The following is a 25,230-nucleotide window of genomic DNA, read 5'->3' as shown; positions in this document are numbered from 1 at the left end:
TTAATTCTCATAAATTCCTTTGCGCAGCATGAATGTCATCAAGCGAGTCTCTGGATCATTCTAAAAAAAAAAATTCTCCATCACAGTGTAGTGTAACTAGACTGGTGGGGTAGTTTTCATTGAAACCACTTGTGGGTGCTCTTTGCAAGCACAAAATCTCAAATCTGCTCCCTTGTTTTCCTAACCCAGATGGCTTTGTCTAGTATGACCGATGGCCAGTCAGAGTTACCATGTTAGGAACCAATATTGATGTTATACAGAATCCTAGGAAGGATAGCAAAAGCTAACATTTGTTTATGGGGTAAATACTTTGACCTGTTGTATTTTTATTGTGGAGACCGCTTTTGCATGCACAATTAGTGTTTCTGAGAAATCATTTTATTTTCATTGCACATTCTTTCCCATAATGCTTATTCAATGCTCCTAGAGTTGGCATAGGTGGTATGAAAACTTTACATGTCATTACTTTAGCATAGGCAAAGACATGCATGAGAAAACTGGGGAATTGTTTGGCCTTTCATCCTCCCCCCATGCAATGAGCTCCCCAGTTTTGTTTGCCAATTTCTGCTTTGTTCAGTTGGATGAGGAAATGCAGTTGTGAGGGAGGGCAGTTTAGGAAGGGAGGGTGGGAATGTGGGAACTAGAGAGAGAATGATTTAGGGAGGCTCGAAGAAAGGGAAGCTCTACAAAATGCCCTTTAATTTGGATGCTTTTTAGGATGGTACAAATGTTGGTAACTGTGCTGAAGATACTCGCTACCCCAAGCATCAGACACCCTCCGTTTTAACCTTCAGTCACAGCAGTATCTCCCGCGGGGATTTCTCTACAGGTGCCTTGGCAATGCCTTCGCTTTAAGGAGACAAAATATTCTGCTCCTTGGTTTGCTGTTATCCTTGGGACATGTGGGAGCAGCTTGAAGTTCAAACAGACCCCTCTCACTCAAGCCAAGAACCGGAACATTAAGGAATTTGCCTTCACTGCTGACTGCAGGGTTGCACAGACCTGTTTTTGACAGTAGGAGAAGACCAAAGACTCCTTAATCTGTGACTGTATTTATCCCTCCAATGCGCACAGGTTTGTTTTTTCCATAGCGAGTCCACCCCCCCCCCACCCCCCCACCCCCCACCCCCCATAATCCCCTGCAAGGTAAAAGTTTCAGTGAGGTCATGCTGGGGCTTGTTTGAAGTTTTTTCCCCCCCTAACTCTGTCTCCGTCTCTCACAAGTCAAAGGTGAGGGATTATTCTTGCTTTTGGAATGTGGCCTGGAGGTGAAAGACTCGGAGTGCGGCAGTGTTAGAGAGAGAGCGCTTAAGTTGCCGAGAACAAGCTTGTGGAGGTGTGTCCGTAATATGAAATGTGATTTCTAAAGGAAAGATCACATCTCCTCACCAAGACCAAGGTGGTAAAACTCTATACGAAGTTGTTGTTTTCCAGAATGGGACTCCAGGAGGAGCTGCAGACTCGTACGCCTTCAGGAGGGCCTGAGAGGAGGGTAGAAGCTGAGCTGGGAGTTGTTAAGAACAACGTGGGAGAGGACGACAACGAAAGACAAGAGGCGGATCAGAGGGAGGAACGTCGAGAGAGCCCAGGGCAGAGGAGGAGTGCAGCTGGAAAGCTCAATAGGTGGTTTTACCTGAGCAGCACAGGGAATGGGGGGTGGAGGAAAGGGGAAGTACTAGGAATGAGGACGGACCGGTTACCTTCTTTCTTCCAGGACAGCTGTGTGCAACAAGCCTCTGCGGAAGACTTCGATTTGGCTGTGGAAAAGAAAGCTGGGACCAAAGAAGTCTCTGCTGATGTTTGCCACATTCCCATTAAGGAACTAAGTTTTAATGCTATATCTGTGGAGAATGCCTCAGAAACTCATGTGGCGGTCTTACGAAGGCCTGCACATGGGCTTCGGCTCCTGGGCAGCAGAAGAGTAGTGAGCATGTTTGTCTTCCCAGATGACAAAAGGACACTCCAAACCACAACAACCATCAACGAAGATAGCTCTACAAGACCCCGCAGTGTTTGCATGTTGGCAGCTACAAACTACAACAACGTTCTTCTGCCTTCCTCTACCCCCAATGAGCAAGGTTGCCCAGATGTGGTCCAGCGGTGTCAGACAAGACGTGCCGAGCTGCGTGCCATAGACGGTCTAAAAGCAGACATGCCGCCGTCTGTCAGCCTACTTCCTCATAGACTAGAAGAACCACCAATCCGTCGGACTTCTAAAAGCAGAAGCAAACCACGGCCTGTTAGCATGACTGTGCTTGAGCTTAATAAAGAGCGAACTGGATCCCGGGATGAGCTTGCAAGCCACGCTTCTACTGGCACCGGTAGTTTGCCTCGCCCAGGCTTCCGATGGAGATGGTTTGGTCGACAGGCAACAGGCAAGGAAGTCGTAGTGACACAAACTTCAACAAGGCTAAATGAACCCAACAAGGGGGAAGGACAAAAGAGAACGTTCGGATCACTGCGGAGGAGTTTGAGTCTCAGGATGAGGCGGAATCGTAATCAACTTGAGCAGGATGACCGAACTGAATGGAGACGCACTGCAAGTATCGGAGAAAAATCAATGCAAACCACTCGTCCGTTCTCCTACCTTACAGGCAGGACGTTAACGCCAGCTTGCGAGCAAGACGAAGACCAAGGGGCCACACAGTACATACAGTACCAAACTCGTGGCAAGGTAGCAGTCTTGGAGATCCCTCTCCGTCCTGCCAAACTAACCAAGCCCACCAAACAATTGCAAACAGAGACTAGTTTTTGGCAGCTGATTGCTAATCGTTTTAAGAGGAAGGACCCGTTGTCCAGCAACAAATCTGAGCTGTGCACTGAAAGCCAAGCAGTTGGCAGCCATCCCCCGGTGAGAAATAAAAAGCCTGATTCTGTTGCTATAGAGACTGTAGCTGGCAGTGGTTTCCGCAAAGGTCAAGGTATGTAGTGTAAAATGCACAATTTCATTCCACATCCCAGTCTGTGTAGGAAAATGCTTTTTGTCTGAAGAGGACAGACTTTGAGTGCCTGGATGTAGCCTTAGAGAGCAGGGCAAATTGATTAAATATTAAAATGATATTGAAGGTCTGGCTTGAGTAGCACCAACAGGCATAATAAGAGGTTAAATGCATTATTCACTCAGAAGGCTTTGGCTCTGTTGGAGTGTCTGTGTGTGTGTGTGCTTGAGCTGTTAATTGGCTCCAAGAGGAGTTTTCTTCTAGTGTATGTCTGCACTGCAATTGAATTAGGAAGCAAAAAAAAAGCATCCATCAAATCTTGTTTAATCATTAACGCTTTCAAGGTAATCAAATAGACTGCAGGAATAAGTCAAGGATGGATGATGTAGACGAATAAAGAAAGGGAATAATTTAATGACGCTGTTTTACTATCGGATCCCTCCTAAGCACTACTCTGGTAATACGGAACGATCACGTTCTCATTGGATGGGAGTTTGGGTTTTTTTTGTGGTTTGTTTTTGCTTTAAAAGGTCTGAAGGTTAAATCATTACCCAGCATGTAGACAACAGTCCTCATGATATTTTAAACATGTTTTCATTCCGTGTCTGCTCGTTCTTTTGCCTGCAGCTCATGCACCGTCTCAAAGGTAGTCAAAACAAAAAGTGTAGTTGCAGAGCTTTACACTGTGATTTTTGAAAGGGGATTAGGTTACTGAGAGTGTGACAAGATGATGTATACAGGCCTAGGCTCTTAACCTTATGTCACCTCAGCTCCTTTGTAATCCTTATTTAGATGACTTAAAAATTGATTAGTTTTGCCTGTGGAATTTTCATCAGAAGTATTTGTGCAGCATTGCATAAGGTAAACAGAAATTACTTTTGCCTTTTGTCTCCAATCAGTGAAGTCTGGCTTACATTTGCAGTGTGACATCTTTAGCCTTTAAAGCTTCAGGGTTGCAACTTGCAATATATAATTTGAATGAAGCGTCTGCATACGCAAGGTGACTGAAATGTCAGTGGAGAGATGCTAGCACATCTGTTGAAATAGAGCTGTCCTTATGTTTGAATTATGAGAACATGTTTCAGGATGGAAGATGGTGTTATTGGGAGCACACCTTGAGATGTTTTGAGCATTTATTACGTAGTTAGAACAAACAGTTAGGGCACTGTTGACAGGCTTAAAGTGTCATAAAACCCCTCATTTTAGCACAAATTTCACCAGAATGTTAAAAAATAAAGGAATGGAAATCTGGATAGAAGAGAGAAAGTTACAGCAGATTTAATTCATTGTAATGGAGTAACATTATCAAAATGCACAAAAAAATACTATTTTTCTGTCTAGCTGTCTGTGTGTACACACAGACACACACACACACACAATTATATAATGTTCTGAGTTTTGAGACTTTTATTCAGCTTTGTTGATTCATCAATGTAATTGGACTCATTTAATAACACGTTCCCATTAAAGATGGAAGGAACCAGTGACACTGAGATTATGACAATTCAAGGTTTTTATTTCAATTGTGCATCTAGGCCTATATCATTCTCTATATAGGAAGAGCTTTCAATCCAATGCCCTTAATTTGCATTTAATATTAAGATGCAAAGACAAATTTTATGATGAACAAGCTCATTTATGGTATTGACCAATTCGTTTGATTCATTTCCTTTTTTTTAGCATTGTAACCATTTGCTTTCACTTGCAAGACTAGATCATCAGCATCAGAGGCATCAGGGTTGGGCATGCTAATTATGTTTTTTTTTTAGATATGGTTGTTCTAATGTTTTTGTTTTATTTTCTATGTTAGATTTATTTGATGTTATGTTTCATTTTATATGTATTTGGACAGAAAGAGTGACACGGCCCTTTAATTGGCCATCATCCAATCAGTGGACTTGAATTTATCGTAACAATCTACTCACATTACCTTCTTAAGTGTATCTGGGAAAGATTGCCTTAGCACAACAAGCTCTCACAAATGACTTACAGGGCTTGTTTTTAGGCAGTACCATTAGTCACTCCTCAAATGGAGATAACAAATTAAGGGCCGTTTACACCCTTGGCATCTGCTTGAGTTTATGTTCATTGGTTACTAAGGAAACTGTCCTTTCCAAACTCCCTGAATGACCTTTCTTTGCAAAAGTTGACTGACAGCCGGAATGTAGGTGTGTTTACTGAACTTGAGCTTTTTGGACCAAAGCTTAGGTGTGTAGATTACGTGTACCTGTCGCTACATGCCCTGGTAGTTTGACAAGCAGGTCGTTCCTGAGTCTTGACTGTTTTCTGTAGCTGTGAGTTCTGTGTGTATGCAGGTGAGGGAAGGTAAAGCCTTCCAGGCTTAAAATACAAAGTGCCAGACTCTCCTTACAGGTCTTCTCAGCTAGAATTCGGATGACTTTTAGGCCTTCGGGTCGTGAATGCTGGGTTTCAATAGCAGGTTAGAAAATGGTGTGAGGTCACTTCAGATGGTGCAAAGCTAGAAAATTGCATCACGGGTAGCTTGAGAGAATCCAGTACTGTATGTTATAAAGGTACAAAGGGTTCCCTTTCTCTTTTAAATGTGCAAAAGAAATGGACGACTACACCAACATCTCATATATTCTAACCACTAATTAACTAAAAGGCTCTACATTTTCCAAATGAGGCCTTAAAAAGCCTATTGATTTGCATGCATCTCTGTTCCTCTAGGCTTGAAATAGCATTAAGAGCCATTTCTAAATGTTCTCCCATGCGATTGTGATGACCTTGCCCTCTTAAAACTCTGAGTCATATTTTCTTCAGCTAGATATCACTAAAGTTCGCTTCGGCTCCCATATGACATGAAAAGCGCTTCGCTCGCAGTTCACCCTTCAGAAGGAAAAGCATCGAATTGAAATTCTGAAGTGCAACATCAGTTTGATGTCTTTTTACCTCAATGGGGTTTCATTTTACTGACAAATTCACATCTGTCGCTCCAAAATACCGCAGTATTTACCTGATACCCTACCTGCCTCATTGAGTTTAGATCATGTGCAGTGCATCTGAAGTCTAATTACTTTGATTTGTTTTGACTTGTGGTACCTCAACATCTTTGTGGAAAAAATGGCAAGATGCTGTCCTGTGGGATTGTGGGGAGTGGTTGTCATGTTCAGATGTGTTTCCATGTTGGCGTAGGTCCACTTTTCCTTGCATCCGTGTGTGAGAGCGAGGATGCAAGTTGAAAACGCCTGGTTTCATCAGGACACGTTGCTGAGCGCAGCAAGAAGAATCTCATCTGAGTCACTTCAGCAGTTTGTTGAGTGTGCGAAAGGGAGGGTGAGACATCAAGTTTAAATGAAGGACGGAAGGAAACACCTCCTGACCTGCCGTGCGTTACACTTAGCACACCATGTTCCCACCATCACACAAATGAGACTCCTTTTGGTACCACGCATAGATTTTTTTCTCTCTCACAAATGGGTCCCTTTCTTTGTGTATTTTTCTCACTGTCCCCTGAATCTACAAAGAGTTTTTTTTCTTCTGTTCCTCAGATGCTTTGAATAGAAATTGATTAGATTGGACATGAGCAGCGGAGTGAAAAATGAACTAAACAATGCAGTGCCACAAACCTCTGTGGTGCTTTAAACAGGGCTGCCCATGTGCCCGCTGTGATGATGCAATCACTGCACAACAGATAGTGTTTGTGGCACAGAAATGAGCAGGATTTCGCTTGGCCAATGAGGCTTGTGTTTTCGCTGTTGTCAGTCCATGTAGCCAATATGACAAACATGATTATTAGTAGCAACTTAGCCTCTGATCTTCTGCATGAGTGACATACTTTTACAGTTGGTGCTCTTTTTAAAGGCAGTTAAAAATAAAACTGATTTCTTCCATTTATTTCTTCCATTTATTAAGTGGCACTCCACTTATCAATGTATGTATTCAAAGAATACAAAAAAACAACTTTTATAACACTCCTTTTTTAATATATATTTTCTAAACATTGTTGAAACAACAGGGAACTACACTAACATTTTCCACTGGTGGCACTTGCGCTACTTACTTTTTCAGTTACTAGCGCAAAACATGATTTGGTCGCACAAATTATTTATAGTAAGCTACTCTGGATAATAATGACCAATAATGAAACTGTATTGCATACAGATGTGCTTTTTATTTTACTTGCCATCTTTTAAACCAAATGCCTTCTTGTTTTCTTTAAAATTGGTTGGGATAGATTTACTGCAATAGAAAATACAGTAGGCCTACACAATAAAGTGCTAAATGAATTTCTTTTGGATTTCAACATGCTATTGCAGGCACAGATGGGTAGACTTCTGAACTCTTAAGGAAAAATAAAATAAATATAATCCACTTTGCGTGCTTCATACTGTCATAGTGAAGCTTCAATGATTTGTGTTTGAATTGTTTTGACGCAGTTACAAATTTGGACAGTCCTGAAGGCCCACAGAATTTACAGTAGGGCTGCACGATATTGGTAAAAAATGACATTGCGATATTTGATTTTTCTGTGATATATATTGCGATATAAAAACAATTTCAAACAAAAAGCTCTATTTGGAAAGAATGAATCATTCTAGAATGACTGGGGTGGTTTTGTCATGGAGTAAATCCATATAGAAACTAATATTAATAGAATGTTTTAATGTAGTTAACTAGACTTTAATAAATGGAACCTTATTGTAAAGTGTTTCTGATTTATGTCTCTTGAGTTCAGTGTTGGACAGATCAGTTGTTTTAACCATTCATTAAAGTGAATCGGTTCAAAGGAGTCATATTAGTTCGCGAATCGGACGTGTCATTAACGGACCACGGCACACGTTGTGTGATTATCCAGGCAGTTTAGGACATCGCACAAGATTTGTCTCACTCTCAACACAGAAAACATTTCATCACTAGATAGATTTTTTTGTTTTGTTTATTGAAAGTGTGGTTTATGTCATATTTGTGTGGAAAGCTTTTCAGAGAAGATGAGGCAACGTTATTTTAGCACAATTCACAACCAGTGGTAGTTCAGGAAAAAATACCATCGTGTATTCTCAAAGATATTCAGTCAACTCAATTCATTAATATGAGCGAGGGCGGGAGAGAGAGCAAGACAGTGTGAAGACGGCGAGAGAGTGCGCGCGCGCGGCTTTCACTCTCTCTCGTTCTCTCAGTTAAACAAGCGCGAAGCCAACTTGATGTGTTGAATGCTCAGAGAACGTTATAAAACGTATTCTTAAAATACACATTTCTGTTTTAATAAATGCTCATAGTAAATCATAGCATATTGCCTAAAACATATAGGTACAAAAATAATCAAACGGTGATACATTTGCGACCCATTAAAAATTAGGGTCGCAATGGCATTTCAAAAGGTCGCATATGCGACCATTTTGGTCGCACTGTAGTTCCCTGAACAAAATGTTTTTGTTACGCTAAGGTAAAAAAATGATTCAATCTGTTTTTTTTTTTTTGTTGATGAATTGATGAATTCATCAATCATTCCTGGTTGATGGACATATTGGTGTGTGTATATAACATACAAACATGTCTGTCCAGTTTATTGAGTGAAATGAATGACATAATCACTTACTAAAGTTTTCTATCTGTTTCTTTCCAGATTCCTTCGTCAACAGTCAGGAATGGACATTGAGTCGATCAGTACCAGAGCTCAAAGTGGTGAGTGATCTTCCCAACCTTTACTTTGTCATTTTATCTCTTAACATGACATGTCGACCACTGAATTTATTCAGCAAGTAGAGAGACACTGACAGCTGTATGTCACTCTCTGTAATGATATTTCAGCTTGAGACAGTCTGGAGTGTCACTTATTCTGCTGACGTTCCCTCAGAATAGCCACCAGTGAGAAAATTCACTGATATTTCATACACAATATCACTGTCAAAATATGACTCAGTGTATGAATTAATTTTTTTTTACACTTCATAAGGGGTGGAAAGAGTACTGTAAATATATATTCAAGAAAAAGAAGCATTACTTTCCAAAACATTTATTCTGAGTAGAGTAAAAAGTACTTGAGTAAAGAGTAAAAGAGTAGCTTATTTAAAAATACTCATGAGTAGTGAGTACTGAGCTGTGGATTATATCTCCCTTATAATAAACACTGAACACTGCGTTAAAAAATGAAGAAAACAATGTACATAATGTAATTCACATTTCCTTTTGCTGTTTGTCAGAAAGAATGTCGAATATCTATCTCCAACATGTTTTCATTTTGACTGCCAACTTTTTATCAGTGATAAAATGCATCCACTTCCAAAACAATTGGGAAAGGCTATTACAGAGAGGAAAAAAGGTTATTTTACTTTAAAATATTCAATTGTATTTGATGCATAATTCATAAAACATTTTGAATTAATCTCTTTAAAGCTCCAGTCCGTAACTTTTTTAAGTTAAAAATAATCCAAAATAATTATATTAAAAAAAAAACTTATTCTGCCAGTGGTCAAAACTATCTGCTTGCCATAGCTAGATTCAAAACGGTTAGCTTGTAATAATGATTTTAATTCCAGTGGTACTGGTGGGTTTCCGCGGGAAATTCGAGCATGTCTTTGCGTCATGACGTCACACCCGTACACATAAAGAAGGAGTTTCGGCTAGCCGGCTATACGGCGCGTGACGAGATGTTTAGATGTATAGGCTTTTCTCGCAGCACTTTACATAATTAAACTTTTGGCATCCAGAAAGATCCAAACAACAATCATCAGTGTCAACTGGAGATTCAGCAGTTATAAAACCCAAAAGACTTCGTACTTCGGATTTAAGGTGGCTAGAGAAAGAGAAAGAAACCGTCTCATGCGAACACAAGGATTTAAACATCGGCGGGGCTTTTGAAAAGTGCGTGAACTCCGTGTTTTGAAGGGGTTCAAAACGGAAGAAGAGACGGCTTTTTTCTGCTGAACAAGTAAGACATTTCAATAGTTCAATCGTGTACAGTACGTTTTCTTAATTCACACAGTTATGGAGTTTCCTTTGTTGTGCCTTTCTCGTTTTGCTATTATGGAGAATATGAATTCTGAACTACAAAGGTAACCATAAAACACATTAAATTTAACATTAGTCACGCAATGCTGATGTTGTTAACATGAACAATTTGAGAACAAAGTAGGCTATAATTTGCACGGTTGCTGTAAATCGCGTTGATTAAATCTAACGAAGCTTATCATGTCGAATGCTTTTTCCCCCTTAGTTGGTCAGAACAAAAATGGATTTTACTTGTTCAGAAGACATTTTCTTATGAAAATTCTTATGTTGGTCAAACTTTCAAAAAGTGAATCTGTGATTCTGTATGACAGTATCCACACAGCGCGGTGACTGACAGCAGCATTTGCCTCAAAGCACTGTGTTCATCCGCGCTGTTTCATGCCGATTTACAACCCACGTAAAGATAATAATTCCGCGAATCACTGCAGTTACAGATTTCGAACAGAGAGATGGCGACAAAGAGGAAAAGATACGGACTGCAGCTTTAACTGATACATCACAGCTCTTTAATATGATTTGTCTGTTATTATGCTTGTCAATATTCAACTTAAATGCGCAATTAGCCAACATGGGATATTTTAGTGTTCTTGATATCGTCAACAACTAACTGGAACTTAGCCTGGGAAAACCCAGACAACTTCCGGCAAATTTAGATTTGCTCTGAAAGTTAGTCTGGCAAAGAGCTCATTCAAGCCCATTTCCAATCCGTCGAAATCGAGGCACCAATCAGAAACGTTGGGGCGGGCTTTACACGATGACGACAGCGCTGGGATTTTGAAGCAGATTTTGTAGCCTACATTACAAAGATGGATGGCGCCGTCGAACATCACTCGTTCGAATCAGCTATCGCGTCTGTTTTAAGCGATTTGAACGTTTCCTTTTTGTTAAAAACCGAGCAAAGAACAACACTCGGAGATGTTTCTCCCCCGCTCTGCATACGTCATCTCCTTCATCGCTCTGATTGGGTTTAGGTCTATCCGCGACGTCCGTTGGTGACGCCCCTCTGGAAATGATTTGTCTATGACGCTTTGCCAGACCATAACTCAGTTACAACTGAGAATGGTATGGTTTTAACCAGGCTAACTGGAACTAATAATGTTGTAAAAATTATTGCAGATATAGTACTCGCTAAATGAAGGCGGATTGTATGAAATGGATAAAAAAATTAATAAAGGAGCTGTATTTTTTATTACATCATATCACACACACGCTGAAAGAGATGCTGTATAACACCATGGGTCATCAATAAGGTGTGCATACTGAATTTGTGAAGAGACTCAATCGCTTTATATGATTGACATATTTAATTTAAGCTTTTATTCACATATAAACATTGATCAGCGAACATAATCATCTTACAGATCACATCACTTAAAATATACTCTAGTAAAAGTACACCATTTTTAATTACAGTAACGTGTAACATGAGCATTTGTAATGTTACTTCACACCCCCACACTGGATCATTTTAATGTTACAAAAATCACAGTTTTTGTATCAGTGAACCTCATGGAAAAATGATCCAATTCAATGATCATAATTATCCAATTTAAACAAAAAACACACAGCTGCTTATGAGGCAACACGATGAAACCATATGCTCATAAAGTTTTTACATCCAATATTCTCCTAATGATGTTTCTATCCCCCTCTTTGTTTGTGATGTCTGCAGTGGCCACTTGGGTAACAAACTGCTTTATTGTGGAGGAAAATTTTACTGTCTGAACCTCGTTAACAACACACACCACCCTCTGATGAACCAAAACGGTGTTCAATATGAGCCTCGTGTTTAAATGATGAATGTTTGGTGGGGTTTTTTGTGAAAAGAAAGGACATAGGTTTTCCATTTCCATGAGGAAAGCAGTATTTGGTCCCCTATTGAAGGTCAAGTTGGTTCTAGCGATGCTCGATATGTGGCGACCTTGTTGTCAACGGCCTAGGCTATATATGCGTGGCTTGGTGGCCAATTTTCACTGATTTTACATTTTATCAGCAGAGTGTGAAGGTTGAATTAGCAGAGCAATAGCGCAGCTGCACATAAAATATTGCAATCCACAACATAATGGGAGACATATGAGAATTCAAAAGAGGACAAATTGTTGGTGCGCATCTCGCTGGCTCATCTGTGACCAGGACAGCAAGTCTTTGTGGTGTTATCCAGGGTAATGTCGGCATGCCACCACGAAGGATGAACCACTTCCTATAGGAATAACTGTCGATGCAATAGGAAGCTGTTTGAAAGGGATGTCCAAGTACTAACCCGGATTGTATCCAAAAAACAAAACCACAGCTGCCCAAATCACGGCAGAATTAAATGCAGACCTCGACTGTTGTGCAAGCATGTATTGTTCTCTGATGAGTCCACCTTCACTGTCCTTCCCACATCCGGGAGAGTTACGGTGCGGAGAAGCCCCAAAGAGGCTTAACACCCAGAGTGAAGCACAGGGGTGGATCAGTGATGGTTTGGGCTGCAGCATCATGGCGTTCCCTACTGGGCTTGATTGACTGATACACTGATACACTGCCAAGGACTACCCAACTATTCTAGAGGACCATGTGCACCCAATGGTTCAAACATTGTACCCTGAAGGGGGTGCCGTGTATCAACAACATGATAATGCACCAATACACACAGCAAGAGTTGAGACAGAATGGTTTGATGAACATCACCCATGGCCTGCACAGTAACCAGATCTCAATATTATTGAAACACTTTGGGGTGTTTTTGAGGAGCAAGTCAGGAAAGGTTTTCCTCCACCAGCATCACATAAGAAGTGACCTGACCACTGTTCTGGAAGAGGAATGGCTCAAAATCCCTCTAGACATTGTGCAGAACTTGCATCTGTCATTTCCATGCTGACGAATTGATGCTTTATTGCAGGGGTGGGGAACGTTGATCCTGGAGGGCCATTGTCCTGCAGAGTTTAGTTCCAACCCTAATTAAACACACCTGAAGCTAATCAAGGTCTTCAGGATTGCTAAAGTTACAGGCAGGTGAGTGTTTTTTTCAGGGTTGGAGCTAAACTCTGCAGGACAATGGCCCTCCAGGATCAACGTTCCCCACCCCTGCTTTATTGGCTGCAAAAGGAGGCCCTAGACCATACATGAAGAAAAAAATTAGATAACTAACTTGTAAGACTAGTCGAAGCAGTTTATGCAACCGGCCTCTGATCTTTCTGCAGAATTCTGTAAGAAGTAGATTCAATGCACGCTTTGTTATCGGTATAAGCTCTCTTTATCAGTGCTCACCTCGTCAATTCATTTCAATATTTGTTATAGGAAGTTCTTCATCTCCAGTGTTTGAGGGGAAAGACAGGTGTATCTGTCCTCATGTTTGTAAAGCTGTCCATCTCCAGCTGGTAGGGAATTATGATCCATTGGTGCAGGAACAGCCGTCCTCCTGTGGACTGACAGGCGGAACAGTTGCGTCGAGTGTGAGGAAACTCCTGAAAGTTGCTTTCTCCACGGTTGAGGGGTTGTTTGATGACAGAAGGGATCTCGACTCGTTTGAGGGAAGTCCTGGATACAACGGATGTTCTCCATCTGTTGGTAGTGAATAGTTATAGAAACTGATTATTGTCTTTTAGGCCAATTTGGTTAGTCTCATGAAGGAAGGGGGTGGTGTCTTTCAGCCTCACTCTCATTGAGATTTAGTGATACTTTCATATAAAAAAAATGACTTGCAGCGAGTTTTATTAGTTATTTAATATCCTGAAATATATCTCACTGATTATCTTCCAGACGATTATTTGTTTGCTATTCTGTTTTGTCTCTGCATTATACACCCAAACACTGTCGTCATATGCGTGTCTGTTTCTCCATGCAGGGCATCGTGGGAAACCTGTCCAGTGGGAAGTCAGCATTAGTTCACCGGTATCTGACAGGAACATATGTCCAGGAGGAGTCGCCTGAGGGTGAGTGAGCAGCGGGGAGGGCCGAATACTGTGTGTTTGTCAGGGCCAGCCACCCAACAAGACCTCCTGCCGCGGAGCAGACTTTGCTGGCCATGAATTTGTTTCGTCTCGTATGGTCATCTGTGCACTGCATTTGTTTACTCATTTTTATTAGAACTAGCGCTGTCGATTTAAAGGGATAGTTCCATTTGAAATTAATTGTTGGTATGTTTTAGCTTACCTCAAGGGCATCCAAGATGTAGGTGTCTTTGTTTCCGCAGTAGTTTCAGTTTTGATATTTTTAGGTCAAACCGTTCTTGTCTGTCAGTCATATAATGCAGGTCTATGGTCACCACCTCAAAGAGCATGCACAGAGAAGTCCAAATTAAACATGATTTAATGACTTGTAAATGTAAGTACACATTGATGGCCTAAGACACGAAACGAGCGGTTTGTGTGAGAAAACGAACAGTATTTATATAGTTTTTACCTCTTGTAAACACATCCACGTCGAAGTGATCTGAGGGCGCCGGCGCTTCGGTCTGCGCAAGCGCCGGAAGTGATCTCTCGCGCGTGTACGTCACTCATTGTTTACACAGAACAGAGATTGTAGATAAGACGGCTAATTAAAATGGTACTAATTTGCGCTTATCCGGGGATGTTTAAACCGTCATAAAAGAAAACAATTAAAAAAATAAAAAATAAAACAATTGTATGAGTGACGTACACGCGCGAGAGATCACTTCCGGCGCTTGCGCAGACCGAAGCGCCCGCGCCCTCAGATCATTTGGACGTGGCTGTGTTTACTAGAGGTAAAAACGATATAAATACTGTTCGTTTTCTCACACAAACCGCTCGTTTTGTGTCTTAGGCCATCAATGTGTACACAATGAGCAGCACGAGCTATTTTGCTTTCACATGTGCTCCGTTTGCAGTGCGCAACTGATCTACGGCTGTACCACTGAATCACAACATTTATTCTCTATTTTTTATTTCAAATCAATATTTTTAGCCTACATCCATTATGTCGCGTTGTTGAGGTAGCTACTGTGTAGATCTCTGCTCTGCTGTTATGCACGCACGCATTGACGGACCGCATCCGCGTGCGTGTGTGTGAGCGCTGTAACCATATAGGCTCTACATGGGTGCGGAAAAAAAATTCGTAGTATGTGTGAAACGGGCATTAGCATAAACGACAACAAACAAAGTTAAGTCTGAGACAGAGAAAGGGATTCGTCTTTGGGAGAAAAAGAAGAAATGACATTAGGAAAAACTTTCAATTCATCATGTGTGTAGGCTACTTCTAACATGTTTGGTTGGTAAAATAAATATGTTGTAAATTCAAATCAGAGCATTTTCCGTGTCTGGAATGGATGTATTCTTGAGTCTATAAGGTAACAATAATATAATGATAACAGAAGATAAGATTGTTTGAAATGGGTTTGGCTAAAAGAAAATTTTGGTTTTGTCTATACTATAGGTATAGGCTAATATATTGACTGGGTTAAATAGAATTCTAAAAAGAGACTAAAATACAATTTTCATTGACTAAAACTAGACTATGTCTTTCGTCGACTAAAACTAGACTAAAATGTCGTCAGTTTTCGTTGACTAAAACTAGACTAAAATGTCATCAGTTTTCGTCGACTAAAACTAGACTAGACTAAAAAGAGTATGAATGTGACTAAAACTAATAAAAACTAAAATGACAGCTTGACACAAAGACTAGACTAAAACTAAAATTAAAACAGGCCGCCAAAAACAACACTAGTGGTGACCATAGACCTGCATTATATGACTGGCAGACAAGAACGGTTTGACCTAAAAATATCAAAATTGAAACTACTGCGGAAACAAAGACACCTACATCTTGGATGCCCTTGAGGTAAGCTAAAACATACCAACAATTAATTTCAAAGTGAACTATCCCTTTAAAAAGTTAATTGAATGAATTACTTATGGGGGGGAAATAATGTGTTAAAATTATTCATGCATGTAAGGCACCCGCCCTGCCCAAAAACTATGTAGGTCATCTTATATTTCATACAGTTGATTGAAGACGAACATGTGATGAAGCCTAGCCTAAAATTCAAGATATCAGGGCAAAAAATGTCCCCATAGGAGTGTTTGTCTCATGATGTAGTTAAAGGAGTAGTTCACTTAAAAATTAAAATTGTCATCATTTACTCACCCTCAAGTTCAAACCTGTATGAATTTCTTTCTTCTGCTGAACATGATTCAATGACCCATTCATAAAGAGAGCCATTTATTTCATTCCTGAATGAATCGGCTGTTCGAACGAATCGAATTATTATGATAATTATTATTATAATTATATAATGATTTAAGACATTTGCCGCCACCTACTGGTGGGTTTAGTTTCTTATTTAGAGTATCATTCATTAAAAAAAAATGTCATACTCCAATATTAATAAAAAACTCATTAAAGGTATACTAAAAGCTAAATATTTGCAATGTAACTATTGAAAAACACTGTTTATGTAAAGACATTTTGCAGGAATTTATCTGTACTGCATAAACAATAGTTCCATGCTAAAATGATTATATTATAACACAAATTTCAAGCGCTTTAGTCAAAATACTAGCAGCACATTGCAAGTGCATTACTGCAAATCTGTTTTTTTTGTACGTTTTTATTTAAGAGTTAGAGATGAGCCAGAATAAGTTTATGTGGTACACAGTTGTTGCTGATATATTTTTTACTTGCGTTGAACCCGGAACATGCCTCAAAACAGGCTAAAAGTTCAGTATTCTGGCCCAGTGGGTTTTGTTGGAAGCCTGTATGCACATTGTGTTCTTGAAGGAAAAAGACACGCCTGTTGGGACTTGTTTCGAACGCAGCTTTCACAGTTGCGTCTCATTCAGTCAGAGTCTCTGCTTCTCTCTGACCAGACTGTGGCGTTGATGTGGAATAATGCTCATGTCTAATGCAGTGAGAAAAATGAAAATCAATGAATCGCTGTGGGATTGTGAGATTGGTATTAACACACACCTGAGTAGTTAACTTAAACTAATACATATTTGTTGTTCTATAATAGAAATCGAATATCAGTCTTTCTGTGATATATAACTCGCATCAAGGCAGAACATTATTGTGTTCTTTAACTCTTATTACATAGTTAATATTATTGTTTATATTGATTTAGTATTAAAAATGAACATCTGTCATGGTCTGTAATAAAGCCTTGTCCTCTGACTTCCCTTAGAAAAAAGTTTGTAATGGTATCCAGTGGTAAAAAAAAAGGTTTATTTTTATAAAAATTTTTTATAAAAGATGCACTACTGGTCAAATGTTTGGGGTTGATAAGATTTTTTCATGTTTTTGAAAGAATTCACCAAGGCTGCATTTATTGGATCAAAAATACCATAAAAACAGCAATATTGTAAAACATTATTACAATTTAAAATAACTGCTTTCTATGTTTATATATCCTAAAATGTAATTTATTCCTGTGATCAAAGCTGAATTTTCAGCATCATTACTCCAGTCTTCAGTGTCACATGATCCTTCAGAAATCATTCTAATATGCTGATTTTCTGGTCAGGAAACATTTCTTATCATTATCAATGTTGAAAATAGTTGTGCTGCCTCATATTATATATATATATATATATATATATATATATATATATATATATATATATATATATATATATATATATATATATATATTTTTTTTTTAAATAGAATGTCTTCCTGTCATTTTTGATCTATTTAATGCATCCTTACTGAATAAAAGTATTAATTTCTTGAAAAAAAAGAACACTGACCAAACTTGAACGTTTAGTGTATATAAACATACCAAACCTTACCATGGTACTACCATGTGTTTTTCGTCATATACCAGTATCAAAGCACCTTGGTATTTACCACCTGATACCACTACTTTACCATGGTACATTTTTCATAAAGGGACTAAATGATTACTATATATTCATATAAAATAGTATTTCAGTGGAGCTACCTCAAAGAGTACCATGATTTTACTGTAGTCAATGTCCAAAAAAGCCACGGTTTCACCATGTTATCATGTCCAAAGATTATGTAAGCGAAGACTCTTTCCTGCGTGGTCTGACATTTGTATTGTTGTTTTACACTTGCTCAAATATTTGGCAGAAGAGCGTTTGCGTGATTTAATGTTATTGTGATTCATAGTGCATGAATCGTTTGCAGACGTTCTCTGGGTTTATTAAGCACCGCTTGATTGAAAATGTCCCTAATTTCTTTTAATCTTTAATTTGTCATCTGTCATGTGCTCCTGCACAGACGAAGCTGTGAGTTTCCAAGCCGATGCTCCGCCTCCGTGGTTGCTCAGGTGTTGCCATGGCAACAGAGGGTCAGGCCACCAGAGCGTGTCATCAATCCTCAGCGTTTACTTTTGAGTGACAGGGGAGAGATTAAATGTTTATGCCCTCTTGGCACCAGCTGCCCCTCTGAAATCTAAATTAGAGATTAGAATAATAACGACGGATTCCTGAAGACTGAAATCAGGGCTGAGTTTCAGCGTCGCCAAAAGCTTCAGTAAGACTCGTTTTTTTTTTAGCTCTGTGTTAGGCTAAAAAGAAAACTACAATGAGAAACCATCTATTTTTTTTTTTTTTTTTTTTGGAACTTTATTGTGTATACACACAAAAAAAAAAAAAACAAAAAAAAAAACATGAACATTGTCCTGAGACTGGGCTTCATACATTATTTACAATCAACAACATAAACAATTTAAGGCATAGGCTTATGTCCTATTTCAAAAAGTCAATAACAGGACCCCATCTTCTTTCAAAAACGGAGGTTTTTAATTGTAGTTGTGCTGTCAACCGTTCCATTAAATAAACTTGTCTTATCTTTTGTATCCATTGTGAAACGGTGGGTGGCTCAGGTTTTAACCAACAGATTGTTATCATTTTCCTTGCCGTCATTAAGAGGAGATGGAGAAGAAATGCTTGGTCTTGAGAAAGATTGTCTGGAAATATATCCAGTAAAAATGTTTGGGAGTCAAAAGAGATGTTCACTTTTAGTAGATTTTCCAAAATGTCCTTAATGTCCTTCCAAAAGTTGTGTATGATGGGACAGTCCCAAAAGATGTGAGCTTGATCACCAACCAATCCACAGTTTCTCCAACATTTGTCATTCATAGTACTCTTGGTGAGGAAAGATTTTAACGGGGTCCTGAAAAATCTGATTTTTGTCTTCCAATCAAACTCCCTCCAAACCTGACTGCCCACACCTTTATGACATCCAGAGCAAATGTCAACCCAAACATCGTCATCCAAGGAAGCATTCAGCTCCATTTCCCATTGTTGTTTTATGTGTTGTGTATTATCTGACATGTCAATCAACAATTTTTTGTACATCAAGGACATTTGTTTTTTCATTACACCACCATTTTCAATCAACTTAATAAAATGCTTCTCTATATTTGTAGGCTCTCTTCTGATCCGTTCCCAATCATTATGTTTTGTTACATAGCTCCTTATCTGAAAATACTTATATAAATCACTGGAGGGTAAGTTGAATTTTGCTCTTAATTGGGCAAAGGTTTTAATTACATTTCTGTCAAACAATTGATCCACTGTGAGGAGACCCCTCTCAGCCCATCCCCGAAAGCTGCTTTTGTCTGATAAAGATGGAAGGAACTCAATATTTCCATTAATAGTTATAGCTCGAGATAAAGCAGTCTCTCCCTTCAACTGCCTTTGGACCTTATTCCAAATCTTTAAAGTATGTTTGACCCATACATTTGTAATTTTAATTTTTTTCTGAGATTGCAGGTTGAGAAATGGGAGTTGAGAGAGAGAGACTCCTGACACAGAATATTCTTCCATAGAGACCCACTGTGACTCCGGATCACGAATGATCCATGCCACCATAGCTTTTATTTGGGCAGCCCAATAGTAGCATTTGAAATTTGGTAAATTTAAGCCCCCATTCTCCTTAGCGGACATTAAAATTTTAAGGCGCACTCTTGGTCTTTTGTTCTGCCAAATAAATTTTGACGTTAATTTATCTAGGAATTTGAAAGTAGCTTGTGGTATAACAACAGGGAGGTTTTGAAACAAAAATAATAATCTTGGAAGAATATTCATTCTTATACATTCAATTCTACCCAAAAGAGAAAGCGGTAGTACATCCCATCTATTTAAATCAGTTCTGATTTCCTTTAACAATTTATCATAGTTAGATGAGAACAACTGCGTAGTCCTGGGGGTAAGAATTACTCCAAGATATCTAAACCCCTGCTTGGAGTGTCTGAATGAAACAAGATTATCCAACTGCGATGGCCAAGTCCCAACAATCATTAAGGCTTCGGATTTGTTTGTGTTAATTTTATAACCTGATATCATACTATACTCCTTAAGATTGTGAAGCAAGGCTGGAACAGAAGTGATAGGGTTTTCCAGGAATAATAAAATATCGTCAGCAAAAAGTGACAATTTATGCTGAACATTTGATTCATCTCTTATTCCCTGTATGAGAGGATTGGATCTAATCAATTCGGCTAACGGCTCTATACTCAAAGCAAATAGTGAGGGTGACAGAACTTCACCCTGCCTAGTGCCGCGTCCCAGTTGAAAAAATTTTGAGCAGTGCCCATTGACCCTTACACGTGACTTTGGGCTTTTATAAAAAGTTTGGACCCATTTTATAAACGTCTCATTAAATCCCATGTGCCTCAATGTCTGTTGTAGGAAGTCCCAGTCCACCCGATCAAACGCCTTCTCAGCGTCCAAGCTGATGAGCATTGATGGGATGTTCCTTTTCTGTGCCACTATTTGGAGGTTTAAAGCTCTTCGAACATTATCAGTCCCCTGTCTATGGGCGATAAAGCCAGTCTGATCGGGTTTCACCAGTTTTTTTATATATTTTTGTATTCTGTTTGCAATGATGGCAGTAAGTATCTTTAAATCAACACAGAGGAGGCTAATGGGGCGATAAGACGTGCACAGAGTAGGGTCTTTACCATCTTTATGAATGACACTAATAATCGCTTCGGACCATGACTGAGGAGGATCCCCCTCCGAAAGTGCATAATTATAAGCTTTATCTAAAAGAGGCGTAAGCTCTTTTTCAAATATTTTATAATATTCACCTGGGAGGCCATCCACTCCTGGAGATTTGTTATTTTTAAGTTTTAAAATGCTGTTTTTTATTTCCTCTTTTGTAATTGGGCATGTCAATAGATCGGCCTCCTCCTCAGTCAATTTGGTAAGACATATTGAGTTGAAAAAGTTCTCTGTTTTTTCCCCCTTATTTTGAAACCATCTATTTTGATGTTTATATGGCTTGCTGCCAAAGTCTGAATGAGCAGGAGATTTTGCTGCAGGGATTTTTGTTCTGTCATATTATGACGTGTTCAGACGTGCCCTTTTCTTTTCAACAACTGCAAAATCCTCAGTGAATGTGCTGGAAAAACTGAACTACTTTCAATTAAACAACCATTTTTTGTAGCGCTTCAACTAATTATTTTAGGGTTGTAGATTTGAGCAAACAAATTGATTCCTCGAGTCATGTGGATTGTGAAACTACTGTATTAACTTTTCTAAGTGACTCTGATTTTCAGATCTGTTTTGCATCCAAGCATGACTTGCATTTTCCTCAGTAGATGTAAATAATTATTTCTGCATATTTATTATGCTTGCAATTTCATCTGGTGGATTCATATTTACCAGCATGAACATTTTGTTCTCCTTTAAGGAAGAAAATTATGCTGTACCTTTTTGCTTTTGGGCTGAAGGGAAGCATTTATGGAATAAAAATAGCTAGGACGGATTCTCAGGACACAGATGAACTTATTAAGTGGAGTGTTCTTGGCGTAATGGATCTATGGATGATATCTCTCAGTCGATGTGAGGTCACTGTTGGAATCTCCATGTAGTGTTTGGTTCTGCTATTATTACCATCCCTCACCGCTCCTCTTAATGCCATTCAGTCCAGGGTTCACTGAACTTGGAAGTAATGACTGGCCATGTGGCACGAACTTTAGCAGGTTTCAGTCATACACTGTAGAAGGAGCATTCAGTCATTATGTTTACCCTCCGAGGAGGTTCTCAGTAGTGACAAAGCTCCGTCATGCATTACCCAGAAGGAAGCAGAGGTAAAGTAAGCCTGCGATAGATTGGTTGTCAGAGTGAAGTCATGCACTGAATGAACTGTCAGAGTGAAGTCATGCACTGAATGAACTGAACTGATTCGCTGCTTTCTTTTTATTGTGTGCATTATGCTAGATTGTTGTCACATGTTCTCGTCACATTGCTTGTGAAGGTGTCCAGCTGTAAGATGAAATAATGGATCAAAAACAAGTGTTAGAATTGTCACTTAAATCACTTCCTGTTTATTTATCAGGCTGTAAACGGAAAGTCAAGTTTATTGCATCGCATTATGTACAATATAGCCCCCTAGTTTAATCTGTTTCTTGGTTTAATAATAATTTTATAATTGAGTAATTGTTAAATAGTTAAACATTTTAATTAAAAATTGTGTATATTTAATAATATATCTAAAAGTATATATAATTATTGTAAGTTTATCATTTAAAATAGTATTTATTTATTAATAACGTTTCATTATTTATTTATATATATATATATATATATATAAATAAATAAATAAATAATGTGGTTTTCATTTATTTATTATTATAAAATATTTTATTATTTAGCATGTTTATGTCAAATAGTTTGTCACTGTAATTGCTTCATGTTTATTTATCAGGCTGTATACTAATTTGTATTTTACAAATTTGTATTCATTTATTATTAATTTATTATTTAAATTATATATATGATATTCTTTATAAAATAGTGTTTACATTTATATATTATTTATTTAGTATATTATGTCAAATAATTTGTTCATGATTCATTTATGTAATTATGATTATTGTTATATTCATTTATTATTTCAATATTATATATTATGTGAATTTTTTTCATTTAAAATTAAAATATGTAAACTGTTCTCATTTTATATTCTGTACCATTCAGCGGCTGCTTATTGAAATTTCCTAGCAGTTCAAACAAATCGAGCCCTCTCCTCTCCAGGCGGGATTCCACTCGTTGCCTTGCCTTTTTAACCTGTCATAATCTTTAAAGAAATCACCCTTCCTCTTTTGTCCCCCTAGAAGATTACCATAAGGCACGATTCAGTCGACTCCACAAACTGTCCTACTATTAAAAAATGCGATTTAATTTGGGGGGAATCTCAGTAGCATCAAAGTTCCTTCAGCTTTCAGCGCCAGCGGCTGTGAGGAAGGAAAAATACTTGTAGAGGAGAGAATAAATGAAGGGTGAAAAATCAAAGTTTTCACTGCTGGTGTCGAAATCACTCAGATTTCCGGATAAGGCTTGCCTAATTTCATTTGTTGGCTGATATTTCTTTTTTTATCAGTTGCTCTACTCGTTGTTAACAGAGATTCCCATGTTTCTGTGCGCTTTATAATGAAGCAGGAGCGATGGGCGGCCCTCTGCTGGCTTTAATCGTTAGTCATGTTTAGACATGCACGCACATACATCCCAAACACTCATTTGCACGCTCACTAACTCGTCCGCTCTTTCTCTCTCTCTCTCTCCATCCTTTGTCCAACACTTCACAACTGCCAGAAGGTATACGTAAATTGAAAATTGGAAATGTCTCTCTGTTCAGATTGACGGGACTGGAGGGTGTTCCTCAGGGGTGTATCTTCAGTCCCTTAATCTTGATGCCGTTGACGTTAACAGCACACTGCCCGTTGATAAATGAGCTTCACAGAGGACCATGTTATATAGAAACAGTATAATTAATGTTATTCTGTGTTTTTGCAGGAGGGAGGTTTAAAAAGGAGATTGTGGTGGATGGACAAAGTTATCTCTTGCTGATCAGGGATGAAGGCGGCCCCCCAGAACTGCAGGTAAGCCACAAGCCAAACTGGGAAAGCTCTGGGATTTACTGCATTGTTTACATACAATTATAATATTTTGGATTAGCTTTCGGATTTATATGTTCAGTTTTCATTTTAATTTAGTTTTAGGATTTTTAGTTCTTCAACTTAAACCCATTTAATTTAGTTGCCAAGGCCACATTTCTAATTTTAGGTTTTATTAATACATACTTTAACCCCCTGGGGTCGGCTATCGCGCCGGCGCGATAGGCAGACTTTTTTTCTTATCAGTGCAAAAGAGACTCAAAATACTCTGTTGATTTTAATCTTACATGTAAGTGTTATACATCAGTCGATCCTGTTTAGTGTATATTATTTTTCTGTATACTCACAATAAAAACAAAGTGTTGTGCTTTTTGTCAAATGAAGAAAAATAAACATGATGCGAGTTTTGCCTTCTCTCTGTCAGTGCAGTCCATTCTGAAACGCGTCCGAAAAATTAACTCTAACTCTGCAAATACTTGTCACACAGGCACGAGAGATTTTTCTTTATGAAGCTTGAATTCTCTTCTTTTCAATGAAGTAATTTATATAAAAAACAAATATTCTCAGTTTATGTAATCTGTATGAAAAGAGAGTGCTGTCAGAATTTTTTTCCCCAGCTCATTACACTTCATTACGCGTTAATCTGACACGCCCACGGAGAACGCGCGCTATTCAAACGCAAATGTAGAGGAAAGCCATGACAACGCCCACATCAGCTGTTCCACCGCGGCGGTAAAATGTGGGGTGTATTTGCTACCTTTTACCGCTAAGAGGCGCTACAATCATAGACTCTGAAAAGTGTTCGTTTATTCTCTCTAATGCGTAATCTGCTGCTCATTCAGAGCGATTGAAAGCTGGTAGCAGATGAATTCAACAAGTGAAACGTAGTTAAAATAATTCATTACCACAATACTGAAATTAGGCTGAAATACTGAAATGAAATTGAATAAATAATGAAAACATAAAACATTGCAATAAAAACATTTAGGCTACATCAATGAAGCTTTACAAAAGCATAAGACTTTAACTCTAACAGCGTACAAACGGTGGCTCAGTGATCAACGCATCAACACGAGCTTCAGGGAGCTTCAATCGACCCGAGATCGAATCTCAATGTGGCATACATGTTGTTAACCGATGTTGGCCAACAGCGTTTATATTTTACCTTCTTGATGCTTAAATAGCTAACTGTTTATAACTGTTTACTTATTTAAAGTCAAGAGTTTTGTTTAATTATCATTACAACATAAATTTGCTACATTCCAGTAGAACCGCAGCCGCTGCACAAAGGACACAAACTGATGAAGGAAGATTGTCAGCCGATTGCATCAGAAAATGAAAATGAAGAAGCTCGTCTTTAGTCTGCTAAATTATTGTGTAATGTAAAAGAACACTAAAATTACTTAAGTTTGAAACCAAGTTCGAACATTTCAAGGTTTAAATAAAGTGTTTTTTTTTATTTAAAACAGGGTTGCATCGGGTTTAGAGTTTATTTCTTTTGCGATGCAA

The 25,230-nt window shown here is 38.6% G+C and overlaps 1 protein-coding gene across 2 annotated transcripts in view; it reads left to right on the top strand.

Moving 5' to 3' along the window:
* agap3 (ArfGAP with GTPase domain, ankyrin repeat and PH domain 3) overlaps positions 1-25,230 on the top strand; it is a 113,205-nt gene that overhangs the window by 2,181 nt on the left and 85,794 nt on the right. The window contains exons 1-4 of one of the 2 annotated variants that reach the window (XM_056249287.1): positions 1,266-2,921; positions 8,527-8,585; positions 13,738-13,825; positions 23,621-23,706. In XM_056249287.1, the coding sequence (XP_056105262.1) occupies positions 1,436-2,921; positions 8,527-8,585; positions 13,738-13,825; positions 23,621-23,706 (1,719 nt within the window). In that variant the 5' untranslated portion in view covers positions 1,266-1,435. Of the gene's footprint in view, positions 1-1,265; positions 2,922-8,526; positions 8,586-13,737; positions 13,826-23,620; positions 23,707-25,230 lie in introns of those variants that run through there. The other variant, XM_056249288.1, reaches the window with a different exon arrangement.

This window comes from Rhinichthys klamathensis, unplaced genomic scaffold, assembly GCF_029890125.1.
Source record: "Rhinichthys klamathensis goyatoka isolate OS25496 unplaced genomic scaffold, OSU_Roscu_1.1 h1tg000059l_1, whole genome shotgun sequence".
Classification (NCBI taxonomy): domain Eukaryota; kingdom Metazoa; phylum Chordata; class Actinopteri; order Cypriniformes; family Leuciscidae; genus Rhinichthys; species Rhinichthys klamathensis.
Note: the sequence above shows the minus strand (reverse complement) of the source record. Positions and strands in the feature narration are given on the sequence as shown.